Source organism: Lichenostomus cassidix, chromosome 21 (assembly GCF_008360975.1).
Source record: "Lichenostomus cassidix isolate B80296 chromosome 21, HeHo_3.0, whole genome shotgun sequence".
NCBI classification, from domain to species: Eukaryota; Metazoa; Chordata; class Aves; order Passeriformes; family Meliphagidae; genus Lichenostomus; species Lichenostomus cassidix.
This window is the reverse complement of record NC_139501.1, coordinates 3,639,691-3,660,275: the sequence shown is the minus strand read 5'-3', so window position 1 is coordinate 3,660,275 and position 20,585 is coordinate 3,639,691. Positions and strand designations below refer to the sequence as shown.

Below are 20,585 nucleotides of genomic sequence, written 5' to 3'. Positions count from 1 at the left end.
GACCACCCGTGCCAGAGGGGGGAGGTCGCCGCTGCCGCCGCCGCTTCCGCCCTGCTGCCGCGTGTCATATCGCTGCGGAATCGTTCCGAAATTGTTCTGCTACCGATTCTCTCCGCTTCCCGCTAGCGATGAGGCGCGGGAGGCGGGCGGCGTAGCGCTGAGCGGCGGTGGCGCGTCCGTCCCCCCCCTCGGGCCGGCGCGCGGTTGGTCGGGCCCGTGAAGATGGCGTCGGGGCGCGGTGAGTGATAGTGGGGGGGCTGCGGGACGGGGCCGGTTCCAGTGCCGCTCCCACGCACGGGGATCCCGCGGGTGCGTGGGCGGGTGGCCCCGGGCCGGCCCTGCCCTGGCTGTACCTGTGTGCATCCCCGGGCGGGTGCTGGGCGGGGGCAGCGGCGCGTCCCCACCCACGTGCGGTTGGTGCGAGGGGCTGTGTGTGCTGACCGTGCGGGCTCCGTGTGTCCGTGTTCCCGCAGCGTGCGTGTCCCCCGGTGCTCCAGCCCCGCGCCCACCGTAGCTGGCGCCGGGAGGCAGCGGCGACCCCCGGGAAGCGATGGGCGAGTGGGACCGGGTGTTCCTGCAGCACCTGCCGCTGCCGCCGCACCCGCAGCGCAGCCGGGTCCGTGCCTCGCCCCGCTCCACCGCCTTCCGCTGCGTGCTCAAGTACCTGCATGGCGCTGTCCTCTCCCAGGTAGGGGGATCGGCCCCGCAAGTGTCTTGCTGCGCCCGTTGTTTCTGCTGAGTCTCACTATTCATTAAATCATGGAATAGTTTGGGTTGGAAGGGACCTTGCAGATCATTCCTTCCACCTCTCTGCTATGGGCAGGGCTACCTTGCACCAAACTAGGTTGCCCTTTCCAACCTGCCAGCTTTGAACACTTCCAGGGATGGAGCAGCTGCAGCTTCTCTGGGTGACCTGTGCCAGTGCCTCAACACACTCACAGGGAAGAATTTCTCCCTAAGATCAAACCTAAATTGCTCCTTTTTCACTTTAGCTCTCCCATGTACAAATTCACTCTCCCCATGTGTTTTCTAAGCCCTTTTCAGCATTCCCATCTGTATGTGTGGGCCTGAGCTCCTAATGGTGGCTTTTAAAACAAGGTGATTTCATGGGGAGCTAACTGGAAATCTGGAAGCACAGCACTGTGTTTTAATCCCATGCCCTGAACCTGCAAACCTGATTTAGCATTTAATTAATTCTTCATTTAGTTTTTTGTTAGTTTAGGTAAGTATACTTAAATTAAAATCTCTGGATAGCACTTCAACATCAGCTGCCCCTTCATTCTGTGCTTAATTCTCAATTTTCCCACTTTTCCTTTGCTCCATCAGCCTCTAGCTTGGAGGCAGGTTATGCAGCAATGCGTGAAGCTGTGAGTGGCCATCTGCCTGATCTGGGCATCCCCTAGAAAATGGGAATTATATCTCTTACCAAAGTGTGTTCTGAGGTTTGGGGACGCAGAGCTCACCTGTCCCTGAGCATCCCCAAAGCCGGTGCATTGTGCCTTGCAGGGAGCCCAGTACCAGCTGCGCCTCTCCCTTTTCGATGCCACCTACCACCACTTCTTTGGGAGGACGTGGAGGAGCAGCTGGCGAGCTGCCGGTGCTGCCCCGCCGCGCTCGGCCAGGGTGACGTTCAACGAGGTAGGGGCTGCTGAGGGCCTGGGAAAACACAGCACCAAATCCTTTTCCCTCCTGGCACTTCCTTACCCTTTTCCCAGACATCCGAGACAGGGTACATCCCAGACACTGACCGGTTATTAAGCTTTATGTATGGTTTATTGGGGAAACTGGGGTGCTGAGTTTCCTCTGAGGTTGGTGCCACCGTGGGAGCGACGATGTGCCACCGTGTGTCACCTGCTGTGTTCAGAGCCGGCGGCAGAGAGCAGTGTTTCCCCACAAGTGGGAAGGAAGGGAAGGAGCAGCTGCCCACCCTCCAGCACAGCACTTCTCTCTCCTTGTCTGGGAACTAACTCTCCCAAAGCCATGCTTCCATCTGCTGCTGATAGCAGCAAACCAGGATGTCCCTTAATGGGGTGCTCCCACTGCCCTGTAGCATGACCCATGTTTTCCAATTCATAGCTCCTGTTTCTGCCTCCTCAGTGCTGAAGGTGAAAGTGAAGCACAGCTTGGCCCCATGCTCTTCCTTCCTTTACATTGACAGTGACATTGAGGGGTGTTGATGTGTGCCTTTCTCTCCCAAGTGTTTCAGTACTGTCCCACCCCAGCTTGTTTTGAAGAGGGATGGATTGAAACTAGGGCAGAGAGTGCTGCAGAAAGAGCTGAATGCTGGGAGAAGCTGCCTTTCCAAATACATTCCCTAAGTCTGCAGGCTTCTTGGGTGTTTGCCATGTGGTTGGGAGCAGTTGACAGGAGTTTTGAGGTGTTGGGGGTCTGTGTCACAGCCTCTCTGTGGTGGCTGAATTGTATTGCTCATCCCTGCAGCCGCAGGGCTTGGGGTCTGACAGAGGGGGGGTGGTCTGCATGCGGGGTGGGATCTTCCAACCGTGTAAAAGACAGCAGCTCATTGTTGAGAACAGTTCAGGTGTACCTGAAATGATTTGTGACAGGTTGAGGGAAGGAGAAAAGGCACTGCTCCTCTGCCTATGTGTGCTGCATGCACACTTGCCTCCTTCACTGGACCAGGAAGGCTTGAGGACAGGGATCAGAGTCTGCACTTGTGGTGGGTTTTGTCCTCAGGGTCTAGGGGAGAGGAATGCAATGACAGAAGCTGCTGTGTGCATTCAGGAGGGACCCTCGAGCTCAGTGGCACCGGGGACCCCCTGTAAGGGCTGCCTGTGCCTTTGCAGGATGAACCTTGCTCAGCAGCCAGCGGTCAGGTCATTCATCCAGCACCTTGCAATAAAGGCTAATGGAATAACGATTTATGTCCTGGGGTTGATGCGGGAATGTCTCTCTCTGTTATTCCTTCCTGACAGCCCATATTGCAGTAAACGTTTTCCCTGGAACACTTGTGGTAATGAGTTTTTAATAGAAAGATTAACCTAGCTTTAAATCCCATCCTGGGCAGGTGACCTGTGTCCCGTCTCCTCCTGCCCACAGGTCCAGGCTACCCCCATGTCCCTCCCTATTGCAGGAGGGTTTCCAGCTCCCTTTTCCTGCTCTAATTCTCTAGGTCTGTGCTGCATCAAAGCCCCACTCATTTGGGATCTGCAGCCTGTGAGTTACCCCGGAAAACAGATGTTGGCAACAAAAAAAACCAAACCAAACCAAAAAAACCCCTAAAGATGAGGTTGAATATTTAAGGGATTGCGATTTCATAGCAGTGCCAGAAGTCATTTGCCGTTAATTTTTGTCTGGAAGTTTTAATGGATATTCTGGTTGTGCCACTGACTGTCCCAGCACAACAGGCATTGCTCTGCCTGCAGCTGCTGCTGCCAGCTCTGAAATAGCCCTCTGAAATCTCTCTCCTGTCCCAGGTCGTTTACTTCCACACCTCCTTGAACCACCCCAGCATTGCTGCCATCGTGGAAGTGGTAGTGACGGCTGAGAAAGGGGATGGGAACTCTCAGCACCTTTCCTGTGGCTTTGGAATCATCCCCCTCTTCCACGGCGGGTCAGAGGTGACAGACCCGACCACTGAGGACAGAGCGTAGGTTCCCCTGCCGCTGCATGACTGGTCACACTAGGAATTGAGGTGGCAACGTGCATGGCTGCTTTGTGGGCAGAAAGGGTGGTCCTGGGGCTGCAGAAACAGAGCCAGCATTTAGAAACCTGGAATTTTTCACTCTGGGTAAGAAAGGTTTGGGAGGGATGCCTGTCCCTTTTCTAAAGGACAGAGTTTTGCGGAGTGGGTTGGGTGGGTTTTGCTGCTGAGCAGGGGCGTTGTGGAAGATGGACATGTAGTGGAAGGTGGAGATGTGCTTCAGGGTGGATTTACTGACTGCTGTACATGTGCTCTTTGCTTTCAGGCTGAAGCTGTACCATGGGACGCCGTGTGCTCTACTGCACCCGCGCTTCCAGGACCCTGTGGAAAGTAAGCAGCAGCCAGACATGGCATCTCAGTCCCCTCTTGGTGGCTTCTCTTACCCAAATGTGTGAACTGTGGTCCTCACCCTGGTATCACTCAGTGGTTGTGCCTTACTGCCAGCAGGGAATGGCCTCGCTGGGCAAACCCAGGTTTTCCTTTGCTCCCAGGAGAGTGACTATTCACAGCTAATGATTCATTCAACACTGGGGCTGTGAAGCTGTCTCCCCAGTTTTGGTCATTTTGGGATGTTTTCTTTTCTTCAGAGAACAAATACATGACGGTGATGGAGAAGACCCACTTGCAGTATGCCTTGAAGTCCCACCAGCCCCTGGAGGCAATATTCCACCTCCTTCCTGAAAACCTGCTGATATCTGGGCTGCAGACGATTCCTGGCTTGCTGCCGGCACGTGGAGACACAGGTAAGGGCTCATTCCCTTCCCCTCTGCCTGTGCTGCTCATGCTTTAAGGCAGCAGATCCCTGGGAGGCTGCAGGCAGGGCAGGCAGGGCACTGGGATGGGATTTCTGGGAACAGTGGTTTCTCTGCAGTGCCTCCTCTTGTCAAGAGCATCTCCCCTGTGTGGGGCCACAGCTCTCATGCTCAGAGCTCAGTTTGGAAGACGTCAAAATGGCTCACTCTGTTCCCTGTCCGTTAATTGCTTCGCTCCTGGGAAGCTGCTAGGAATAAGTGATGGTTGGTTTAATTACAGTCGTTCAGCAGAGTCTTAGAAACAGCTTTTGCAGCTTGTTTAAACTCCTTTGAGGTGGGTTCAGCATCGCTGGGGCCTGGCAGGTTTCGGGGGATGAGCTCTTGCCCGCTCGGCCTTTGTTAATCTCTCCCCGTGGCACGTTGCCCTTTGAGCTGCTGCGATTAAAATACGTGAGCTCAAGATTCAGAGGGTAAAAAAATTCCTCAGAGTTCTGCAGCTGAATTATTCTTCAGCTTCCTGCCTGGAAAACGTACTGCTGATGGCTTTGGGGCTGTAATTGTTGGTACTGAAGCTGAACAAGGTCTCCAAAGCAGCTGAATCCCTGCAGGTGTTTAGGCCTGTGCTCAGAAGCTGAGCAGTCAGAGCCACTTCTAGCACTGCAGGGCACCCCAGTACAGCAGTGGTGGCTTTCTGTTTGCTTGGGAAACCTGTGGCCACCACCTCATCTTTCAGGTGACTGCTTGCAGAAGCCCCGGCTGATGAAGCCGGTCACCTGGTATCTGGAGCGGCTTTTTGTCCGGTTGTACCCTTCCCTGGAGGAGTTTGAGGAGGAACTGCTGGATTTACTGAACAGTGATCGCTTACTTCAGGTAAGTAGCATGCTGTGAGGGTGGTGAGGCACAGGTTGCCCTGGAAAGTGTCAGATAAATGATGCTCATGCATTTGTTTCTCTCAGAGTCTCCAATTTCTTTTGCTGTGGAAGCCTTTACCTTGCTTCCCTTTTGGATTAGCATGTGGGTGCTCTGCATGGATGCTCTTTGTTTTCAACATCCAGCCACTCAAAAGCAGAATTTGGGTTTGCTTTGCTGTGGGAAATGCAGAGATGAGATGTAGTGTGTACCAAGTCCATCTCTTTGGAGTGGCAGGCACTGGTCAAGTCCTTTCTTGCCAGATTTGCACCCACTCTGCCATAAAGACAAAAGATTTTGATGTCCACTGGGGGTGTGGGTCCTGCTTTTTGAATTTCTGAAGGGTTGCCTGAATTCCCCTGGCTGTACTGTCGAAGCTGGAAAAGGTTCCTGTCACAGGCTAACACTGCGCCAGACGGTGAAGAGCTGGTGGTTCGGGAGCGGCGGCTGCACGTGGGTGTCCACAATGGCCTGCGCTTTGTCCGAGCACCACAGGTCACTGTGCTGGTGCCAGAGGTGGAATTGTCACCAAGTGGCAGCCGGGGGGTGCCTGGCTCCAGAGCCAGGTAAGGGGGAGCCCCTCCCCTGCTGGTGCTGCTTCCCTCCTGCCTCAGATGCTGCCCAAAGCCTCTTCTCCATCCCCCACAGGGATGCAGGTCAAGCCCTAGTGCTGAGGAGCCGCATTCAGCTGAGTGAAATGGTCCCTCACCCAGCATTCGGGGTCTGCTTCCAGCTGGAATATGTCTTCTGCAGCACGGGGAGAGCTGGTGGGAAGGTAGGGCTGAATGTTGTGTGTGCCTTGCCTCTGTGCCTATGAAAGAGCAGCGATCCATGTTGGAGGAGTGAGCCCTGCTGAGGAACTCCTTCCTGTGCCCTTGTTTTGCCATTCTGCTCCTCTAAGTCACAGTAGCTCCTCGTTGCATGGCCATGCTGTGTTACAAAGGGCCCTGCAAAGTGTCTGGGTGCCTTCCACAACAGTGCACAAAGTAACCTGCAAGTGGGCTTGGTGAATCATTTTAATTACATGTGGTTGCATTTCTCCACTGTTTATGTGTAGATGGAGGAATGAAGCCTGTAGCAGTCCCACAGTGTTCTAGCAAGCTAATTTGGAAAGTTTTAGCTGTTTTTTTAATATAAAAAAGGCTTTTCTTTAGAATTTAGCGTTTATGATGAAAAAAGGTTAACCCCTCCTGCTCCTTTTTTGTGTTTCTCCCCTGAATGCTGAGGTTTTTCTGGGTGCTTCAGCCTGATGTTCTCAGACTGTAAATGCGGGAGAAATCTCTGAGCATGGTCTCTTCAGTCAATACACTCTCATGTACTTACTGATCCTTTACTCACATCTTAGTTTAACCTTTCTGCAGGTTAAGCCCAGCTCAGTGAATACTGTGTACCCCCTCCAGAGGCCTTGTGCTGTTTGGAGCCGTCAGCTCCTGGCTGGATTAGTCAATGGCCAAGTGTTCATTAGGAGGATTTAATTGTCCTGCTAGGATGTTCATTGAAAATTTAGCAAATGCCTCTTGTTAAGCTGTCCAGAGCCAAACTGGGGGAAATGGGCATTTATAAAGCAGGATGCATGTGCCAGACCAGAAGGATTTGTACTAAGAGAGAAGGAGACACTGAGCTGTGCTGTTGGAAGTTGTTGTTGCGTCCAGCTCTGTTAGAAAGCTGAAGCCCAAAGTCCCATGAAGGTTTCAGAGGCAGATCCATTTGGCTGTGTGGGGAGCACTGGCTGGGGCAGCAACAGGGCTGGTTCCTGTGGTGCAGCTCTGGGGCAGAGTGGTTAATCCCAAAGCTGCTTGCAAAGCTGATCACCTTGTCCTTGTCCTCAGTGCCATAATTAGCTCTGAGGGGGATGGCGGGTGCTGGCAGAGACTTCCCTTGTTTCTGTGCCTCCTCTTTGGTTTGAGGGAGGCTGTGGATGCTCTGGGTAAGTGGAAACTTTTCCCCTCTGCCAGGGATGGGGGTCCAACATGCAGCTGCTTGAGGGAGGGGTTACAGAGGCATAAGGTCCTGTAAAGTGAAATACTTCCAGAACGGGATGAGGAGCAGTGGCTCTATGATGCCAGAGCCAGGTGTGGGGAGGTGCAGTAGGGGATGAGAGCCAGTGCCTGTCTGGCAGCACCCATTCCCTGGTCCTGGCAGCGAGATGGGGCTGCCTGGTGCTCACTGTCCTCCCCTGTCCCCCCAGGCCCTGTCCGGCAGTGCCCGCAGTGAGGCGGCTGACATGCGCTCGGTGCGCTGGGCTGTCTGGAGCCCTGTCCCAAGCACTGGTGACACGGAGGTGGTCCTGCCCCTCCGTGGGGGTGCCCACCGTGGCCCCTGCCAAGCCTTGGTCTACCGGACCCCGCTGAGCAGCAGGAGCTCCCGGCAGGTAAGGTGTGCTGGCCTGGGGCAGCTCTGCCTCCAGCATCAGGGGCAGTGAGCCGCTGTCAGAGGCACGAGGGAGGCTGCGTGTAACACACTGTCTGAAAGCATTTTCGTTGCCAATTTCAGGGGAAGCACGTGGAGTCTGGGACTGTCCAATTCCATGTTTCCACTGATTCGGAAGAACATCTTGTAACTGCTGCGGAGATCCTATGTAAAGACAGGGACGAGTCGAAGCAGCCTCCTACGCCATCGCTGAGTGAGTGTTTTCCAGATCGCTGACATTTAAAATATAGAGTGTGGCACTGGTGTCTGCTTGGGAGAGAAAACAAGACTTCAGTGAGTTTCAGCGAGCTAGTTATGAATTACTGGAGTGAAGCAAGTTTTTGTCAAGTTGAATTCAGCTCTTACTTTTTGACTTGCAAAATTCCCGTGTGATAGTATTGCTGAGCCATGTGCAAAAGCCCCAGGGATTGCCAGCACTGCCCCAGCCTGCTCCCATTCTGGATCACTGGGTGCAGCACATTCTTGCTGCTGGTATTGCTGCTACTCTCTCTGGCCTCAGAATCTCTCCAGACATGGGGACATGAGAGATGTCAGTCATAGGCTGAGGAGAAGTAATCTAGTTGTGCCACCACTGAGGGAGCATGGCAGGAGCCTGGGTTAGATTGATGTGTGTGGGATGTGCTGGTGCCTGGCTGGGGAGGAGCAGGCAGCATCTGTGTGTGTACACAGATGAATCTGCTTATAGTCTGGGGGGCCTTGTGATGGTTCCAGGACCTCTTTGGTCTGTTGGAAAAGGAAGGAAAGCTGCTGTGGGTTTGGGCACGAGGTTGTGTCCATGCACTGGGCTCCTGAAAATCCTCTCCAGCTTGTGTATCTCTCTCATCCCCCTTTTGTGATTGGTGGGAAGCAAACTCCCCTTTCTTTGCAGTGTTGGGGGCCCTAGATGTGTCTCAGGGTGATGCTCCAGACACCAGGCAGTAATTCAGTGTGTGCTGCATCTCCCCCAGCTCTCTGATGAGCCACTTGGTGCCAGCCTGTGGGCCAGGCAATGCCCACTACGGTGGGTTCTTGTTCCATGCAGGCTCCAGTGCTGTGATGCCTTCCACAAGATGGCAGTGGCACCATGGCTTTGCAGTGACAAATCCTGTGTTTCTGCTGTCGAGGAGCCAGGATTGCTGCTGGGAGGGGCTTTGGAGAGGAAAGCTTAGGGGGAAGATGAAGGGGTCTGGTGATGAAGGGGTCTGGTGATGTTGGGGCAGGTGGGGTTCATCTCCCTGCAGCACAGGCTGCGTCATGACTGGTACCTTTCTGGTGCTGCTTGAAAGGCTTTTTCTGCTGCCTTTCAGATGGAGGTGGTGGGATGCTGATGGGGTTGAGTGTGGTGAGGGGAGAGGGAAGCAAGTGCTGACGCTGAGCTTCGAGGTCGGTGCTGATCTGGCATGCTCTGGCTTGGGTGAGTGTGCTGGACTGTGGGCTGTGTCCCTGGGGAGGGGAGACCCCCATCATGGTGATTTGTGGGGACAAACTCAATGGCATTTCCCTGGCTCCAGGGGGCTCGCAGCACCAGAGAGAGATTGTGAAGTGCAGCAGTGGTCCCAGAGCTGTGCCCCTCCAGCCTGTACCCCAAGGTACTGAAGAGATTATGGGGTTAACCTTTTGTAGAGCTCTGTAGAGAAGCATGCTGTTGTCTGGCCCAGGAGAGGCCAAGAGCTTCTTCTGTCAGCTCAGATGCTGGTGCCGCTGCTGGATCTGTCCATCCTTTTCTTAATGCCAGCCAAAGCCATCCTAACTGGAAGGAAACAATATTTTAGGCATGAGGGAGACGGGGTGGTTTCCTTTACACAGCAGCCAGCGTGGAATAGCTGGGATATACGTGGTGGGGAAAGCAAATTAAGGTCTCAGCATCACGTGGATGCAAAGATGGAACATCTGTGCCCCTGCTCTGCCGCGAAGGACCCGCGGCTCCCCAGCACAGCGAGCTCAGCTGTGCTGGCGCGAGAGAGCAGCCAAATATAAACACGATAAAGCTCCCACCGTTTCGGGGCACAAATGCTTGAGCAGATGAAGGGAGTGACAAAAAATAACAGCGAAGCGATGAAAACCTTAAGTATCCTAAAACTTTCACGTCTCATTAAGCATCCCACTTAGGCAGCACCGTGTGGCCGTGGGGCACCACAGTGCCTGTCAGGGGATGGGGGAGCTGCTGTTTGTGGCAGAGTTAGCCTGATTCCCGGGAAAATAACGGATGGATCTGGAGATGTGCTATGTTAACCCTCAAGCAACAGTCTTATTGGGAAATAAGTCAAAAGGAGTGCTTGGGTGATGGTAAGCTGTTTCACTGCATTGCCTTCACCCACAGAATTGAAAAGCGCTGGTGGGGGGACAGGGTGGGTTTGGTAGTGGTGGGTGCAGCTGCAGTTGTGGGGCCTGGGGTCGATGGCTCTTTTACAGCCTCTCCTGTCCCTCTCCACAGGAGTGCCAGCCCCACGGCGAGTGCCAGCCTCCCCACGGGGACCAGGGGTGAGTGCCACATTCACCAGTGGATGCGGGTGGTGGCCAGCAGCATTCCCCAGGGGACGCCCCACATGTAGGATGTGCTCCTGGACCCATCCCCTGCCTGTTTTCCTGTCTGCTGTGGCCAAGAGGCACCAAGTGTCCTCAAATCCTCCTCCTCCAGGCAGCAAAACAGCTCCTGCCTGTGATGTGCTGGGCGAGGTTCCCTATGCTCTTTTCACGCCCCAGGAGTGTTGGTGAGGGCAGCTCAGGTTTTTGACAGCCCAGATTTGCTGGGTGCTGTCGTCCCCAGTATGTGCTGACAGTGACACACGGTTTTTTCGTGCAGAGCTCCCAGGATTTAAGGAAAGCTATGAATACTGAGAGCCCTTTTTATGCTGTTTTATATCTTGATGCAGGAATCAATGCACGCAAATATTTTTGATGAAATGAAATGCCTCATAAGGCTGCATTAAGCAGTTTGATCTTCCTGCTGCATATGCTCATCCCTTCTCTTGCCAGGGAGGGAGCAGCAGGGAAATGGCAGCGGAGGTGCAAACCCTTGCGTGGCCAAGCTGTGCCACTTCTTGGTGGAAAGACAACACTGGGGCACACAGTGGCCAAGCACAGAGGGGCTGCTGGCCCAGCTTGCCCCCAGGGGCTGCCTCAGGGCTGTGGGTGCTCACACTTGCCACTCTCTCTCCAGCTGTCGGTGTCCCAGCTTGTGGCCTCACCACGGGGCCCAGGCCAGACCCTGCAGCAGGACGGGGGCATCACCCACCTGGAGGCTGACCTCGGCTCGCCAGACGCAGAGCCCAGTGCCAGTGACCAGCTGCGGGCACTGCCCTTCACCCCACTGCAGCTGCCCATGGCTGCCGTGGGGCTGCAGGCATGCAGGTGATGTTCAACTGCCCTTCCCCACAGTCCCTGTGGCCCCTTCTGTGGAGCTCACCCCTATTTCTCCATCAGTTCCCACATGTCACTGTCTCGTGCCTCGTTGGCACGTCTGCACGCTGCTGGCTTTCCGGACATCCTGGATCGCAACCAGGAGCCAGTGGAAATCTCGGAGCCAGTGGAGCTGGGCAGTTTCAACCTGAGGCTGGAGGAAGCTGACCCTCTACAAGGCAATGAAATAGTCCTGCAGTTCCTGGCTTTTGGCAGGTGGGATGGCAGCTTGTGGTGATGTCTTCTGTGGGCAGATCCCTGAGGCCTGCTGGACAGAGTTCTTTGCCCAGATTCCCCCAACCTGCTCCCCAGCTTGGGTAGAAGTCTTTGCAGAGGTGCCTCTTTTAGCACTTGCCATATAGGCAAAGCCCCAGAGGGTTTTGTGATGATGCTCTTGTCTTTTCCAGGCACTCTTAAGTCATAATCCTTTTTTTAAAAATTAGATCCATGAGCCACAATGTGATGTCAGAGCTCATTAATGCAGGGTTTCTCCAAAAATGCAAATGGAGTTGGGAAAGTTGGCACTCAAGGGGTGGCTTTGGCTGGATAAGGCCCCACTTCTGTTTTTTCCATGGCTGGCAGTGTGCTGTGGGAAGGTAACACGCTGCTTTTGCTGGGCGCCTCCATCACAGCATATGGCACGAGACAGCTGGAATTATGAAGCTTTTTGGAAAGTTAAGGCAAACCGTATGGCCGCTGTCTTCAGAAAAGTCCAAATAATTGTGGTGCTGCCAATCTTCTCTTGTTCTTCTGCTTCCTGGCATGTGCCAAATGCACGAGGAGCTCATGATCGAGTTGTGACAACTAACCCAAACCCCTCTCCCTCCTCAAGGGATGCCCAGGGCAGCGTGGAGGGGCCATGGCCAAGGACTATCTTCCTCACCTTCCAGTTCTACCGTTTCCCACCGGTCACCACGCCCCGGCTGCAGCTGGTCAGCATGGACAGGGGGCCGGCGACTGGGCTGGCTGTGCCAGCGCAGCTCCTTGTCCGGGTCAACGAGGATGGGAACCTCAGCACCAGTAAGCTCTGGTTATGGCTGCTTCTCTTCCATTGGGTTGATTAGGGCTTGCGTGTGTCCTCAGGGATGGGCTGGTGTCTGTTAATAGCAAACCTCTGCTGGTTTGCACATCATGAAAAACACGCAAAATGTCCAATGTTTGAAGTAGAGCACTGAGTGTCAGTTGCATGAGGCTGCCTACCACGCCAAGTGCTGTGTCTGTGACAGTGTGGTGTCCTGCAGGACCACCAGGCTTGCAGCTGAAGTACATGGTGGACCCAACTTTCCTGCGGCCTGGGGAGCAGCGCTGGTTCCTGCGGTACCTGGCTGAGCACAGCCTCCAGATTGACGTCTGGGATGGAGACTCCCTGCTCCATGTTGGGTCTGCTGCTGTTAAACTAGAGGTATTGGTTAGATTGAAGGTCTTTTCCCATGGCTGGTAATGCTGGAGGACCCCTTGCCTGTTTGCAGTGCTAGCTGTTTGCCCAGCTCTCCCTTTAGTCCTGTGATGAGATGCTGTTGCGTTGTCCTTGTGTCTTCAGTAACGGAGATGCTGTCAGCCCCTCTGTGTAACTGAGTCAAGTGTCAGCTTGACAAGCCCTTAATCACAGGATTTGTTATCTTTTCCTCCAAAGTGATGACAAAGCATTACCTTTCTTTGCCCTTCCCTGGAACTCTGGCAGCATTCTAGGGCTAAAACCTTGCAGAGCCAAGACATCCAGTGGCATCCTTTATCCCGTCCAGACCAGACTCCCCAGTAACTCATTGCACTTTGTCCTTGCCTTGTCCCCAGCCCTTGCTGCGCCAGGGCCAGTCGGCTGTCAGGACCTACCACGAGCTGGAGGTGGCAACGACTGAGTATGAGCCGGATGGGACGGTGATGGGCCGGGAGGCTCTGCGGCACGGTGCCCTGCGGCCCCTCAGTGTCCGTGTGGCAGTGAGGGGCCACCTCCACCTCTGCCTGGCCAATGTCGGTGAGAACCCAGTGCTCACATTGCCCAAAAACTCGGGTGGGGCATGCAGCATGTGTAGGGCTGTACCTGAGTGAGACCCGGGCTGGCGGGGATGTCATCCTTCCCAGAACCTGCTGGCTGCTTTTATTTTATGTATTTAATTCTGTGTCCTATAAATGTGCAGTGACTCCAGGTTTTAAAATCTTATCTTCAGAGGGGAGATTAGCTCCATATAAGATATCTTAAATCGTCATTTCCATACTTTGCCTGCAAAGGGCCGATAAGCTCTTGGGAAGGAGAATGTGAGATCCACGACCCAGGGAGTGGTTTAACTCACACCCAGCCAAAGAAGAGAAAGAAGAGGGAGGGAGGGAGGGAGGGAGGGAGGGAGGGAAGAAGTAGAGCCACTATGCCAGGACAGCAACCACCCTTTGATTGGTGTTTTTCCAATCCTCTTTTTTTTTTTTAAATTTCAAAACATTGTTAGAAACAGGAAAGCTAAGCTTGGTGCCATTTCCTGAAGGATGGGGATGGGATGTGTAGGCTGGGCAAATACCTGGTAGGTTTAGAGCCTTGTGTGGCTCTGCTTGGCATAGCCTGTGTGGGAATGGGAAGCGTGTTGCCATGCTGGGGAATGCAGAACACAAAAATGAAAGCAGGAGCTGGTGAGGGGCTCAGGATGGTGCTTGCTGTTGGTGCCACTCCATCACTGGGTGGGTGGCTGTATGGGGAGCACATGAGGCTCTCAGGGCACCACTGGCCTTCAGATACTCCCTCCTGCTTGTGTAAATTGGCTGAACAGAGCTGCAGGGAGTTAAAAATTGGCAGTAGATTTTATGACAATGAAAGTGGATGGTTTCCACTCACTCCTGTCTCTGCTCATGGCAGGTCACCCATGTGAGGAGACCCCAGGGCAGCTGCCATCCCACTCCCGCATTGTCACTGCAGAAGACAGCGCTGTCACTACTGCAGCTGGCAACTGGCGCTCCCTGAACACTCCTGGTGGTGAGTCTTGCTGGGGCTTGGTCTGTCCCCCCGTGGATTGAGGTGGGCAGGGTCTCTGCTGCTGCAGTGTCAGCTGTGGGTCAGCTGCTCCCTCCAGCGCTCCCCTCCACTGAGCCCTGCAGCATCATGGGGGCCTTGGGGGCTGCACTATCTGGGGGTCCTTCCTTGGTGCCATGGTGGTCTCTCCCCACAGGTGGGAGGATGGTGTTGGCACGGAGGCTGGTGGATGTGGACAACCAGCTGGAGGCTGCACTGCGCAGTCGCCGGCCAGAGGTGAGCCTGGCCATTCTGGCCACCCTCGGTGAGGCTGTGTCCACCCACTGGCTGCAGCACGTGGTGCTGGTGTGGCCTCAGGAGGGTGCTGGTGGCAGGAGGGCAGCAGGGCCAGGGACCCTGCAGTGGCTCCAGGCTTATGGTCCCTTCTCTTCCTGCAGGGCTGGCCAAAGCAGCGTGCCTGGGACCTGCAGGTCATCAATGCCTACCGGGATCACATCAAGGAAGAGAGCATCTACCAGATGCTCAGCCAGGCCATCACAGCCACCCGCACTGTCCACGCTGTGCTGGGGACAGCCGAGTTCTTTGAGTTCGCCCTGAAGAACCCATACAGCGTCCAGCACACCGTGACCATTGAAGTCGACCACCCTGAGCTCAGGTGGGGGCTCCCCTGTGTGTGTGGGAAGATGCCAGGGTGCTACCAGCTCCCACGCAGTCCTCACCAGCACCTCTGCTGCTCACTGCCCCAGTGTCATACTGGACCCAAGGGAGTGGCGCCACTTCAAGGAGCTGACCAAGAGTGTTACACCAGTGGAGGAGGATATGTTCCATCTTCGTGATGACCTCAAGCCTCAGGTCTACCTGCGTCCTAGTGAGACTGTCCACATCCCCTTCAAATACCAGACCTTCTCCGCAGACCCTGCCGTGGTTGCCGCACAGGTAGGTATGGGCCCCTGTTTGGAGCTTCTCCTGGTAGGAAATGTTCCCCTTGGCTGCATTTGCTGATGCAGAGCAGGGTGGGACAGCAGTGGGGAGCACCATGCAGCCACAGTGATGCTGCACCCTGAGGTAACTCACTCTTGCACCCCACAGGGGCCGGCTGGGCTGGGCACTGGTGCCAATGCGGACAGTCACTCCCCTGGGAAGAGTGGGGCCAAGCAGACAAAGCTTATCCAGGTTAGGGAGCCAGGTGAAATGCTGTTTGAGGGGCTGTGTGGGAAGAAGAGAATCACTGGAAAACCCCATTCCTCTCCTGTTGTCCCCCGGGACAGGTCTCCTTCCAGGTGAGCGGGGGAAAGCCCATTGCACTCCTGCGGGTGAAGGTGGAGCCACAGCCCCATGTGGTGGACCAGACCTTCCGCTTCTACCACCCAGAGCTCACCTTCCTGAAGAAAACCATTCGGCTGCCTCCCTGGCACACCCTCCCTGGTGAGTCCATGGCATGCCTGGCAGGGCTCAGGCTCTTCCCTGTTAGTCATCATCTGTGGTTTATGGGACCTTTCTGGAGACACAGCAGCATCTGGAGTGCACATCACTGCTTCCTCACCCCTTCATCACCCTGGGCTCCTTGGTTGCTCTCTATCCCTCTTTCTCTGTTAACTTCAACCCAAATTCCCTGCTCCTGTATGCTCGTGTGGTTTGCTGGCAGTCCAGCATGAGGGGTTCTGTGTGCAGCTGTGTGGGGTGTAGGGTAGAGGCACAGGCAGAGGAAAGGCTGAAGGTGGTTTCCTCGATCCCTGTCCACAGGAATGCCAGTGGGGGTGCCAGGCGGGCAGCCTGAGATGTTCGTTCGCTGCAGTGACCCTGACATCATTTGTGAAACCAAATCCTTGGTACGTTATGCTTCGGCATCACTGTTCTTCACATCCTCCTCCTGCAGATTGTTTTGGTTGGCAGAGGGCTGCCGATGTGGGTGCCACCACAGAGCATCCCTATGTACCAGCCCGTGGCAGTGACACAGTGGCAGCAATGAATCTGGAATTGCTTTTTATTCCCAATTAAAAGGAGCTGCATTGTTTTGGCGAGGGAGGCTGAGCGTTGCCCCTTATCGCATCGCGCAGCAGCCTGTGCTTGCTTGTTCTTTTGAGCAAGTACCAGATGATTCAGACACTGGGGAAAAGCAGCCTTTTGTTGGGCTGGGATAGACATTCCTGCTGCTCGGGGTATCCACAGCTGCCAGCAGCACGTGGTGGGATGGAGTGTCCTTGGGGTGCACAGCAAAGCTTGTCCTGCTGAAGGATGCTGGGGCAGTGGGGCAGCTCCATGCCCAGTTCTGCACCATCCCACTCCCTGCCTGAGCAGGAGGCTCTCCTGGGCTGGCTCCACAGCCGGAGGGAGTAGAAGGGAAAAATAAGCTTGGGCATGTCCATGGAAATGGTGATGTGGGATAGTTGCTAATTGCTGTTGTGGAAATGCGTTAGTATGGTAATTTGATTAGGGCTTGTTAGAAAACTTGCGGAAAATTTGCCAAAATTTGATTACAGATACAGACCTGGAATGTGATAGTCATTTGTATCCTCTTTTGTAATTAAAAATACTGGGAGAGCTCAGCCAAGCTGTATAATAACTTAATAACGCAGTTTAACGAGGTGCTGAGAGCATCTGCCTTAGTAAGGGGATTGGGGGTGGTTCCTCCATTAATGGGAAGACACCCCTGGGGTCCTCACTGGCTGGTCAGCTGCTTGGACAATGGTCTGGTGTCTTTGCAGGGCCCCGGTGAGCCACAGGACATCTTCCTCAAAGTGGCCGGAGGACCAAGCCCGCAGATCAAGAAGTTCTTTGTTGCTATTTATATGTAAGTAGCAGGACCCCAAAAGGGTGGGGATCATTGACACCCACGGTGTGTCGCGAGCAGTGTCCATCTCTCCATGCCCAGGGACGCCTGGCTGGCAGCACCTGTCCAGATCTGGCAGTTCTACCTGCACTCGCTGCAGCGCCTGGATGTCGCCTGCACGGCTGGGCAGCTCACCCGCCTCTCCCTGCTGCTGCGTGGCACTGCAGCCCCACGGAGGGTCCAGGCCTTCACCTCCCACCCCCAGGAGCTGGAGGTAACCCCCATGGTGGTCTTGGGGCCGGCTGGCCTGGGTCAGCCCAGAGAAACCTGCTCCTGAAAGTGAAAGGCAACCCACTCGGAATTGTGAACAACTGAGAGCCGTAAAGCGTTTGTGATAATTATCTTTTGATTAGAGCTGTCATGTGTAGGATCATTGGCGCGAAACCCCGGAGGGCAAATTATCTGCGTTAATGAGACTGTCTGAAGACTCACAATTTCTTTAGAATTCGTTCGTCCGTAATTGGAAATGTGAATAATAAAAGGCAGAAAAGCTCCGTTGCTGTCCTTTAAGGGGAAAGGCAAAGGCTCCCCAGGCGAAGCCTGTGTGGGGGAACCCCTGGGCTGGCGAGGCCCTGGCTGTCCCCGAGCAGCTCTTGTCTTTTCTGACACAAATTAGACCCAAAGTATTCCTGGGGATGGGAGGTATGGGATTCAGTAGTGGTGGGACAGGGGGACAGGCTTTTAAGAGCAATTAGGTCTAACTGATGCCCCAAGCTGGACGTCTCAGGGCTGTGGTCAGCCATTGTGGGTGGCTGTACTTCCAGATGTTGTTCCACAGCTGGATCCGAATGGTGCCTTCCTCCTCCCCGCCAATGGCGTCCAGGACCTGTACATCGGCGTGAGGCCACGCCGGGCTGGCAGCAAGTTCATCTACCTCAACCTGGTGGATGTGGAGTCCCACCAGCTGGTGTCCTCCTGGCTGCTCTGCCTGTCCTGCAGGCAGCCTCTCATCTCCAAGGTACGCAGCTCTCGCGACTGAGAAGCATGGTGACGGTGCCGGATCAACGGTCACAGTTCAGCCAATAACCTGGGGCCGTCTCCTGCTTCTTTCTCTCCTTCCATCTGTGTTTTTTTTGGCACTTGCCACCATAAACACACATTTAGCCCTTGGGGTACTTGAATAATCTCACTGAAGCCCCCGGTAAAATGTCTTTTAGGCTGTTTTGGAAGCAGCCCCATGCTGAGGAGAGGCAGCTCAGAAGTATTCCCGGTTGTGAAATTAGAGCTGCAGCATGCTGCTTTCGATTAGCGCTGTGCTGGCGGAGGCCTTGCCTCAAAGACAGAAAATTAGATTTCCTGGCTAATGTGTTCCTTCTAAAAGTGTTTTCCTGAACCCCTTGGTTCTGGGAGAGGTTCAGATTGGCATTTACACCGATGCCCCATTGTCCTGCCACATGCTGCTTGTGCTGTGTGGTGTTAAGAGAATCATAGAGTAGTTGGGACTGGAAGAGGCTGTTAAAGGTCATTGAGTCCATCTAGTTGTCTGAGGGAGCACCACAACTCTCCCTCGGAATGAGAAGGAGCTGGCCAGCGTCCGCTTATTTCCCAGTCCTTTGTCCTTTGTGCTTGTAATTAATTATTGCTACTTTTGCTCAAAGGTGGCTTCTTTCCACTGGCTGGCAGAGCAGATGTGAGGTGTGAGAGGGGAGGGAAGGCAGTGTGGGAGGCGATTCTCTGTGGTCAGTTTGGGGGAATGCCCATTGTTCCTGCTGTCTACCCTGCCAATTGTGCTGCCTTGCCACGGCCCCTGCTCACCCCACAGGCCTTTGAGATCTCGCTGCCCGCGGGAGGAGGGAGAGGCTGCAACAAGCGCATCACCTACACCAACCCCTACCCCTCACCCCGGCTCTACTTCCTGTGCACCAACCGCCCTGACCTGCTGCAGTTCAAGGAGGACTCCTTCGAGGTATGTCCTGCTGCCAACACTCCCCCCTTGTCAGACCCCTTGTCCGGCCAGACCAGGTAATGCTGGGTGGATGTCAGGTGTGAGAGCCACCCTGGCCTGGGGAGGGTGGGCAGCTGGAGGGGCTTGGCCAGGTGCTGCTGCCTCCTTCAGCCCTCTCTTCCTCAGGTGGCCGGAGGGGAGGTGTACACCATCGGCCTGCGCTTTGCCCCGAGCCAGACCGTGGGAGAGGAGGAGATCCTGATTCACATCAATGACCATGAGGACAAGAACGAGGAGACCTTCTGTGTGAAGGTCCTGTACCAGTGAGGCTGCCTGCCTGCCACTGCAAAGCTGCTGGTTTATGCACCACCTCAGCAGCTTTGTCAGCATCACCTCGGGGGAGCCTGTGTCTGTCTGAGGGTGGTCATGACTCTCAGCCTCTCACTGTCACCTTGCCAGCCCCGGGGGTCTCTCTGTCACCAGGATCCCCAGGCATTGCAGTGAGCATCAGCAGCTCCATCCCCACAAATCGAGAAGAGTGGATGTGTTTGTTACTGCACTTTGCAGCTGCAGGATCTGTATTTTTGTTAAGTGTGACGATATTTTAGGCACTTTGGAATCTTTTTTTAACTTAAAATTTTGCAGATTTGATTCTGCAGAATATTTTTAAAGTATTTTATATTCTACGGTGAGTTTTGTACACACTAAGGCAGTTTTATGGGATTTTTTATACTTTTTACTCATCCTTGATCCATAAAAATTGCTGTTCACAACTGTCAGAGTGTGGCAGCATTTTCTTCCTGGGGATGTGGAAATCCTCAGCATCCCTGGCCTGTGGAGATGAGTTCTAGAGGTCCCCTGTGTCACCCCATTCCCTGGAGCATCCTAGGGGTCAGGGCAGGAACCATAAATGGGACTGGGAGGGAAGGGCAGCCCACCAGCCCTGGAAGTGCTGCCTCACTCTCCACAGGCCTGAGGCTGGTGAATTAGTGGCCCCAATGAAGTCGGGTGCCGAGTTCCTCTGCCTCCCTCGCACTGATGGGAAATGACAGCTCATATTTTAGAACTGATTATACTGTCTGCAGCACAGAGAGGCCCCGAAGTTGGGTTATTAAAGTAGATTAGCTGAATAATTTTTATTACATTTTCACACAACGATATTTCTTGAGGCTTATGAATGAGCTGGTGCTGTACCTGCAGCAGAAGCAGCTTGAGTGGTGAATGATGTGCCAGCGTTCAGGGGATGCTGACACAGGGACTCGAGCTGAGCTGATGCTTGAATGGTGCTGCCTGCTCCCCTGCAGCACATGTCTGTGGCCCAAAATCTACAGAACTGCCATTAAGAAAAGTTGATAAAACTTTTCCTTTAGGAAATACAAATGCCTTGTGTCCCAGCTGCTTGGCATTATGGCCACGGCCCTTGGAATTGCTGCTGCTTCTCAAACTCAAGACAAGTGTGGGGGCAGCTTCCTGGGTTCCCACTTGTTAATGAAGTCATCTGTGCTAATGACAATGAACTCGAGCACCCGTGCCTGGCATGCAGCTTGGTGTGCTCTTCCCATTTGCATTCACGTCAGGAAGGAAACTCGATTCCAGTAATGACAGAATTAATTCGCCCTAAAAATCTTGGCTTGTGTCTCATCACTGAGGTGCGCAGGGAGGTGAAAGATTGGGAAGCCCTTTCCGTGGGTTCAGTAACTCTCGGGGGAGCAAATGCAGATGAGACCTTTTGGGGACTGGAGTGTCACTGCCTTGGCAAAGGCATTGCTGGAGTGGCAGCAGAGGAA

The 20,585-nt window shown here is 54.3% G+C and overlaps 1 protein-coding gene across 2 annotated transcripts; it reads left to right on the top strand.

The window, feature by feature from the left end:
- On the top strand, positions 1-20,178 carry NPHP4 (nephrocystin 4). 2 transcript variants are annotated; one of them, XM_085080034.1, is made up of 30 exons: positions 1-238; positions 474-688; positions 1,507-1,638; positions 3,435-3,607; positions 3,927-3,991; positions 4,249-4,404; positions 5,147-5,283; positions 5,722-5,888; positions 5,971-6,097; positions 7,511-7,693; positions 7,816-7,945; positions 9,243-9,320; positions 10,166-10,212; positions 10,892-11,082; positions 11,155-11,346; positions 11,963-12,150; positions 12,372-12,532; positions 12,922-13,102; positions 13,970-14,086; positions 14,280-14,359; positions 14,521-14,738; positions 14,830-15,019; positions 15,173-15,256; positions 15,352-15,508; positions 15,827-15,912; positions 16,789-16,874; positions 16,956-17,127; positions 17,692-17,871; positions 18,676-18,819; positions 18,985-20,178. In XM_085080034.1, the coding sequence occupies exons 2-30, from the start codon at positions 551-553 to the stop codon at positions 19,123-19,125; spliced, it is 4,101 nt and encodes a 1,366-aa protein (XP_084936160.1). In that variant the 5' UTR covers positions 1-238; positions 474-550; the 3' UTR covers positions 19,126-20,178. The 2 variants fall into 2 exon arrangements, with proteins under 2 accessions (XP_084936160.1, XP_084936161.1); XM_085080035.1 differs by lacking the exon at positions 9,243-9,320 and having other exon boundaries at positions 2-238.
- The last annotated feature ends 407 nt before the right edge of the window (positions 20,179-20,585 follow it).

Coding starts and splice junctions, on each gene's coding strand:
- NPHP4 (XM_085080034.1), top strand. CDS start 551: ATGGGCGAGTGGGACCGGGTGTTCCTGCAGCACCTGCCGCTGCCGCCG. Junction 15,509..15,826: donor TCCCTGGCACACCCTCCCTG/GTGAGTCCATGG, acceptor CCCTGTCCACAG/GAATGCCAGTGGGGGTGCCA. Junction 15,913..16,788: donor TTTGTGAAACCAAATCCTTG/GTACGTTATGCT, acceptor GTGTCTTTGCAG/GGCCCCGGTGAGCCACAGGA.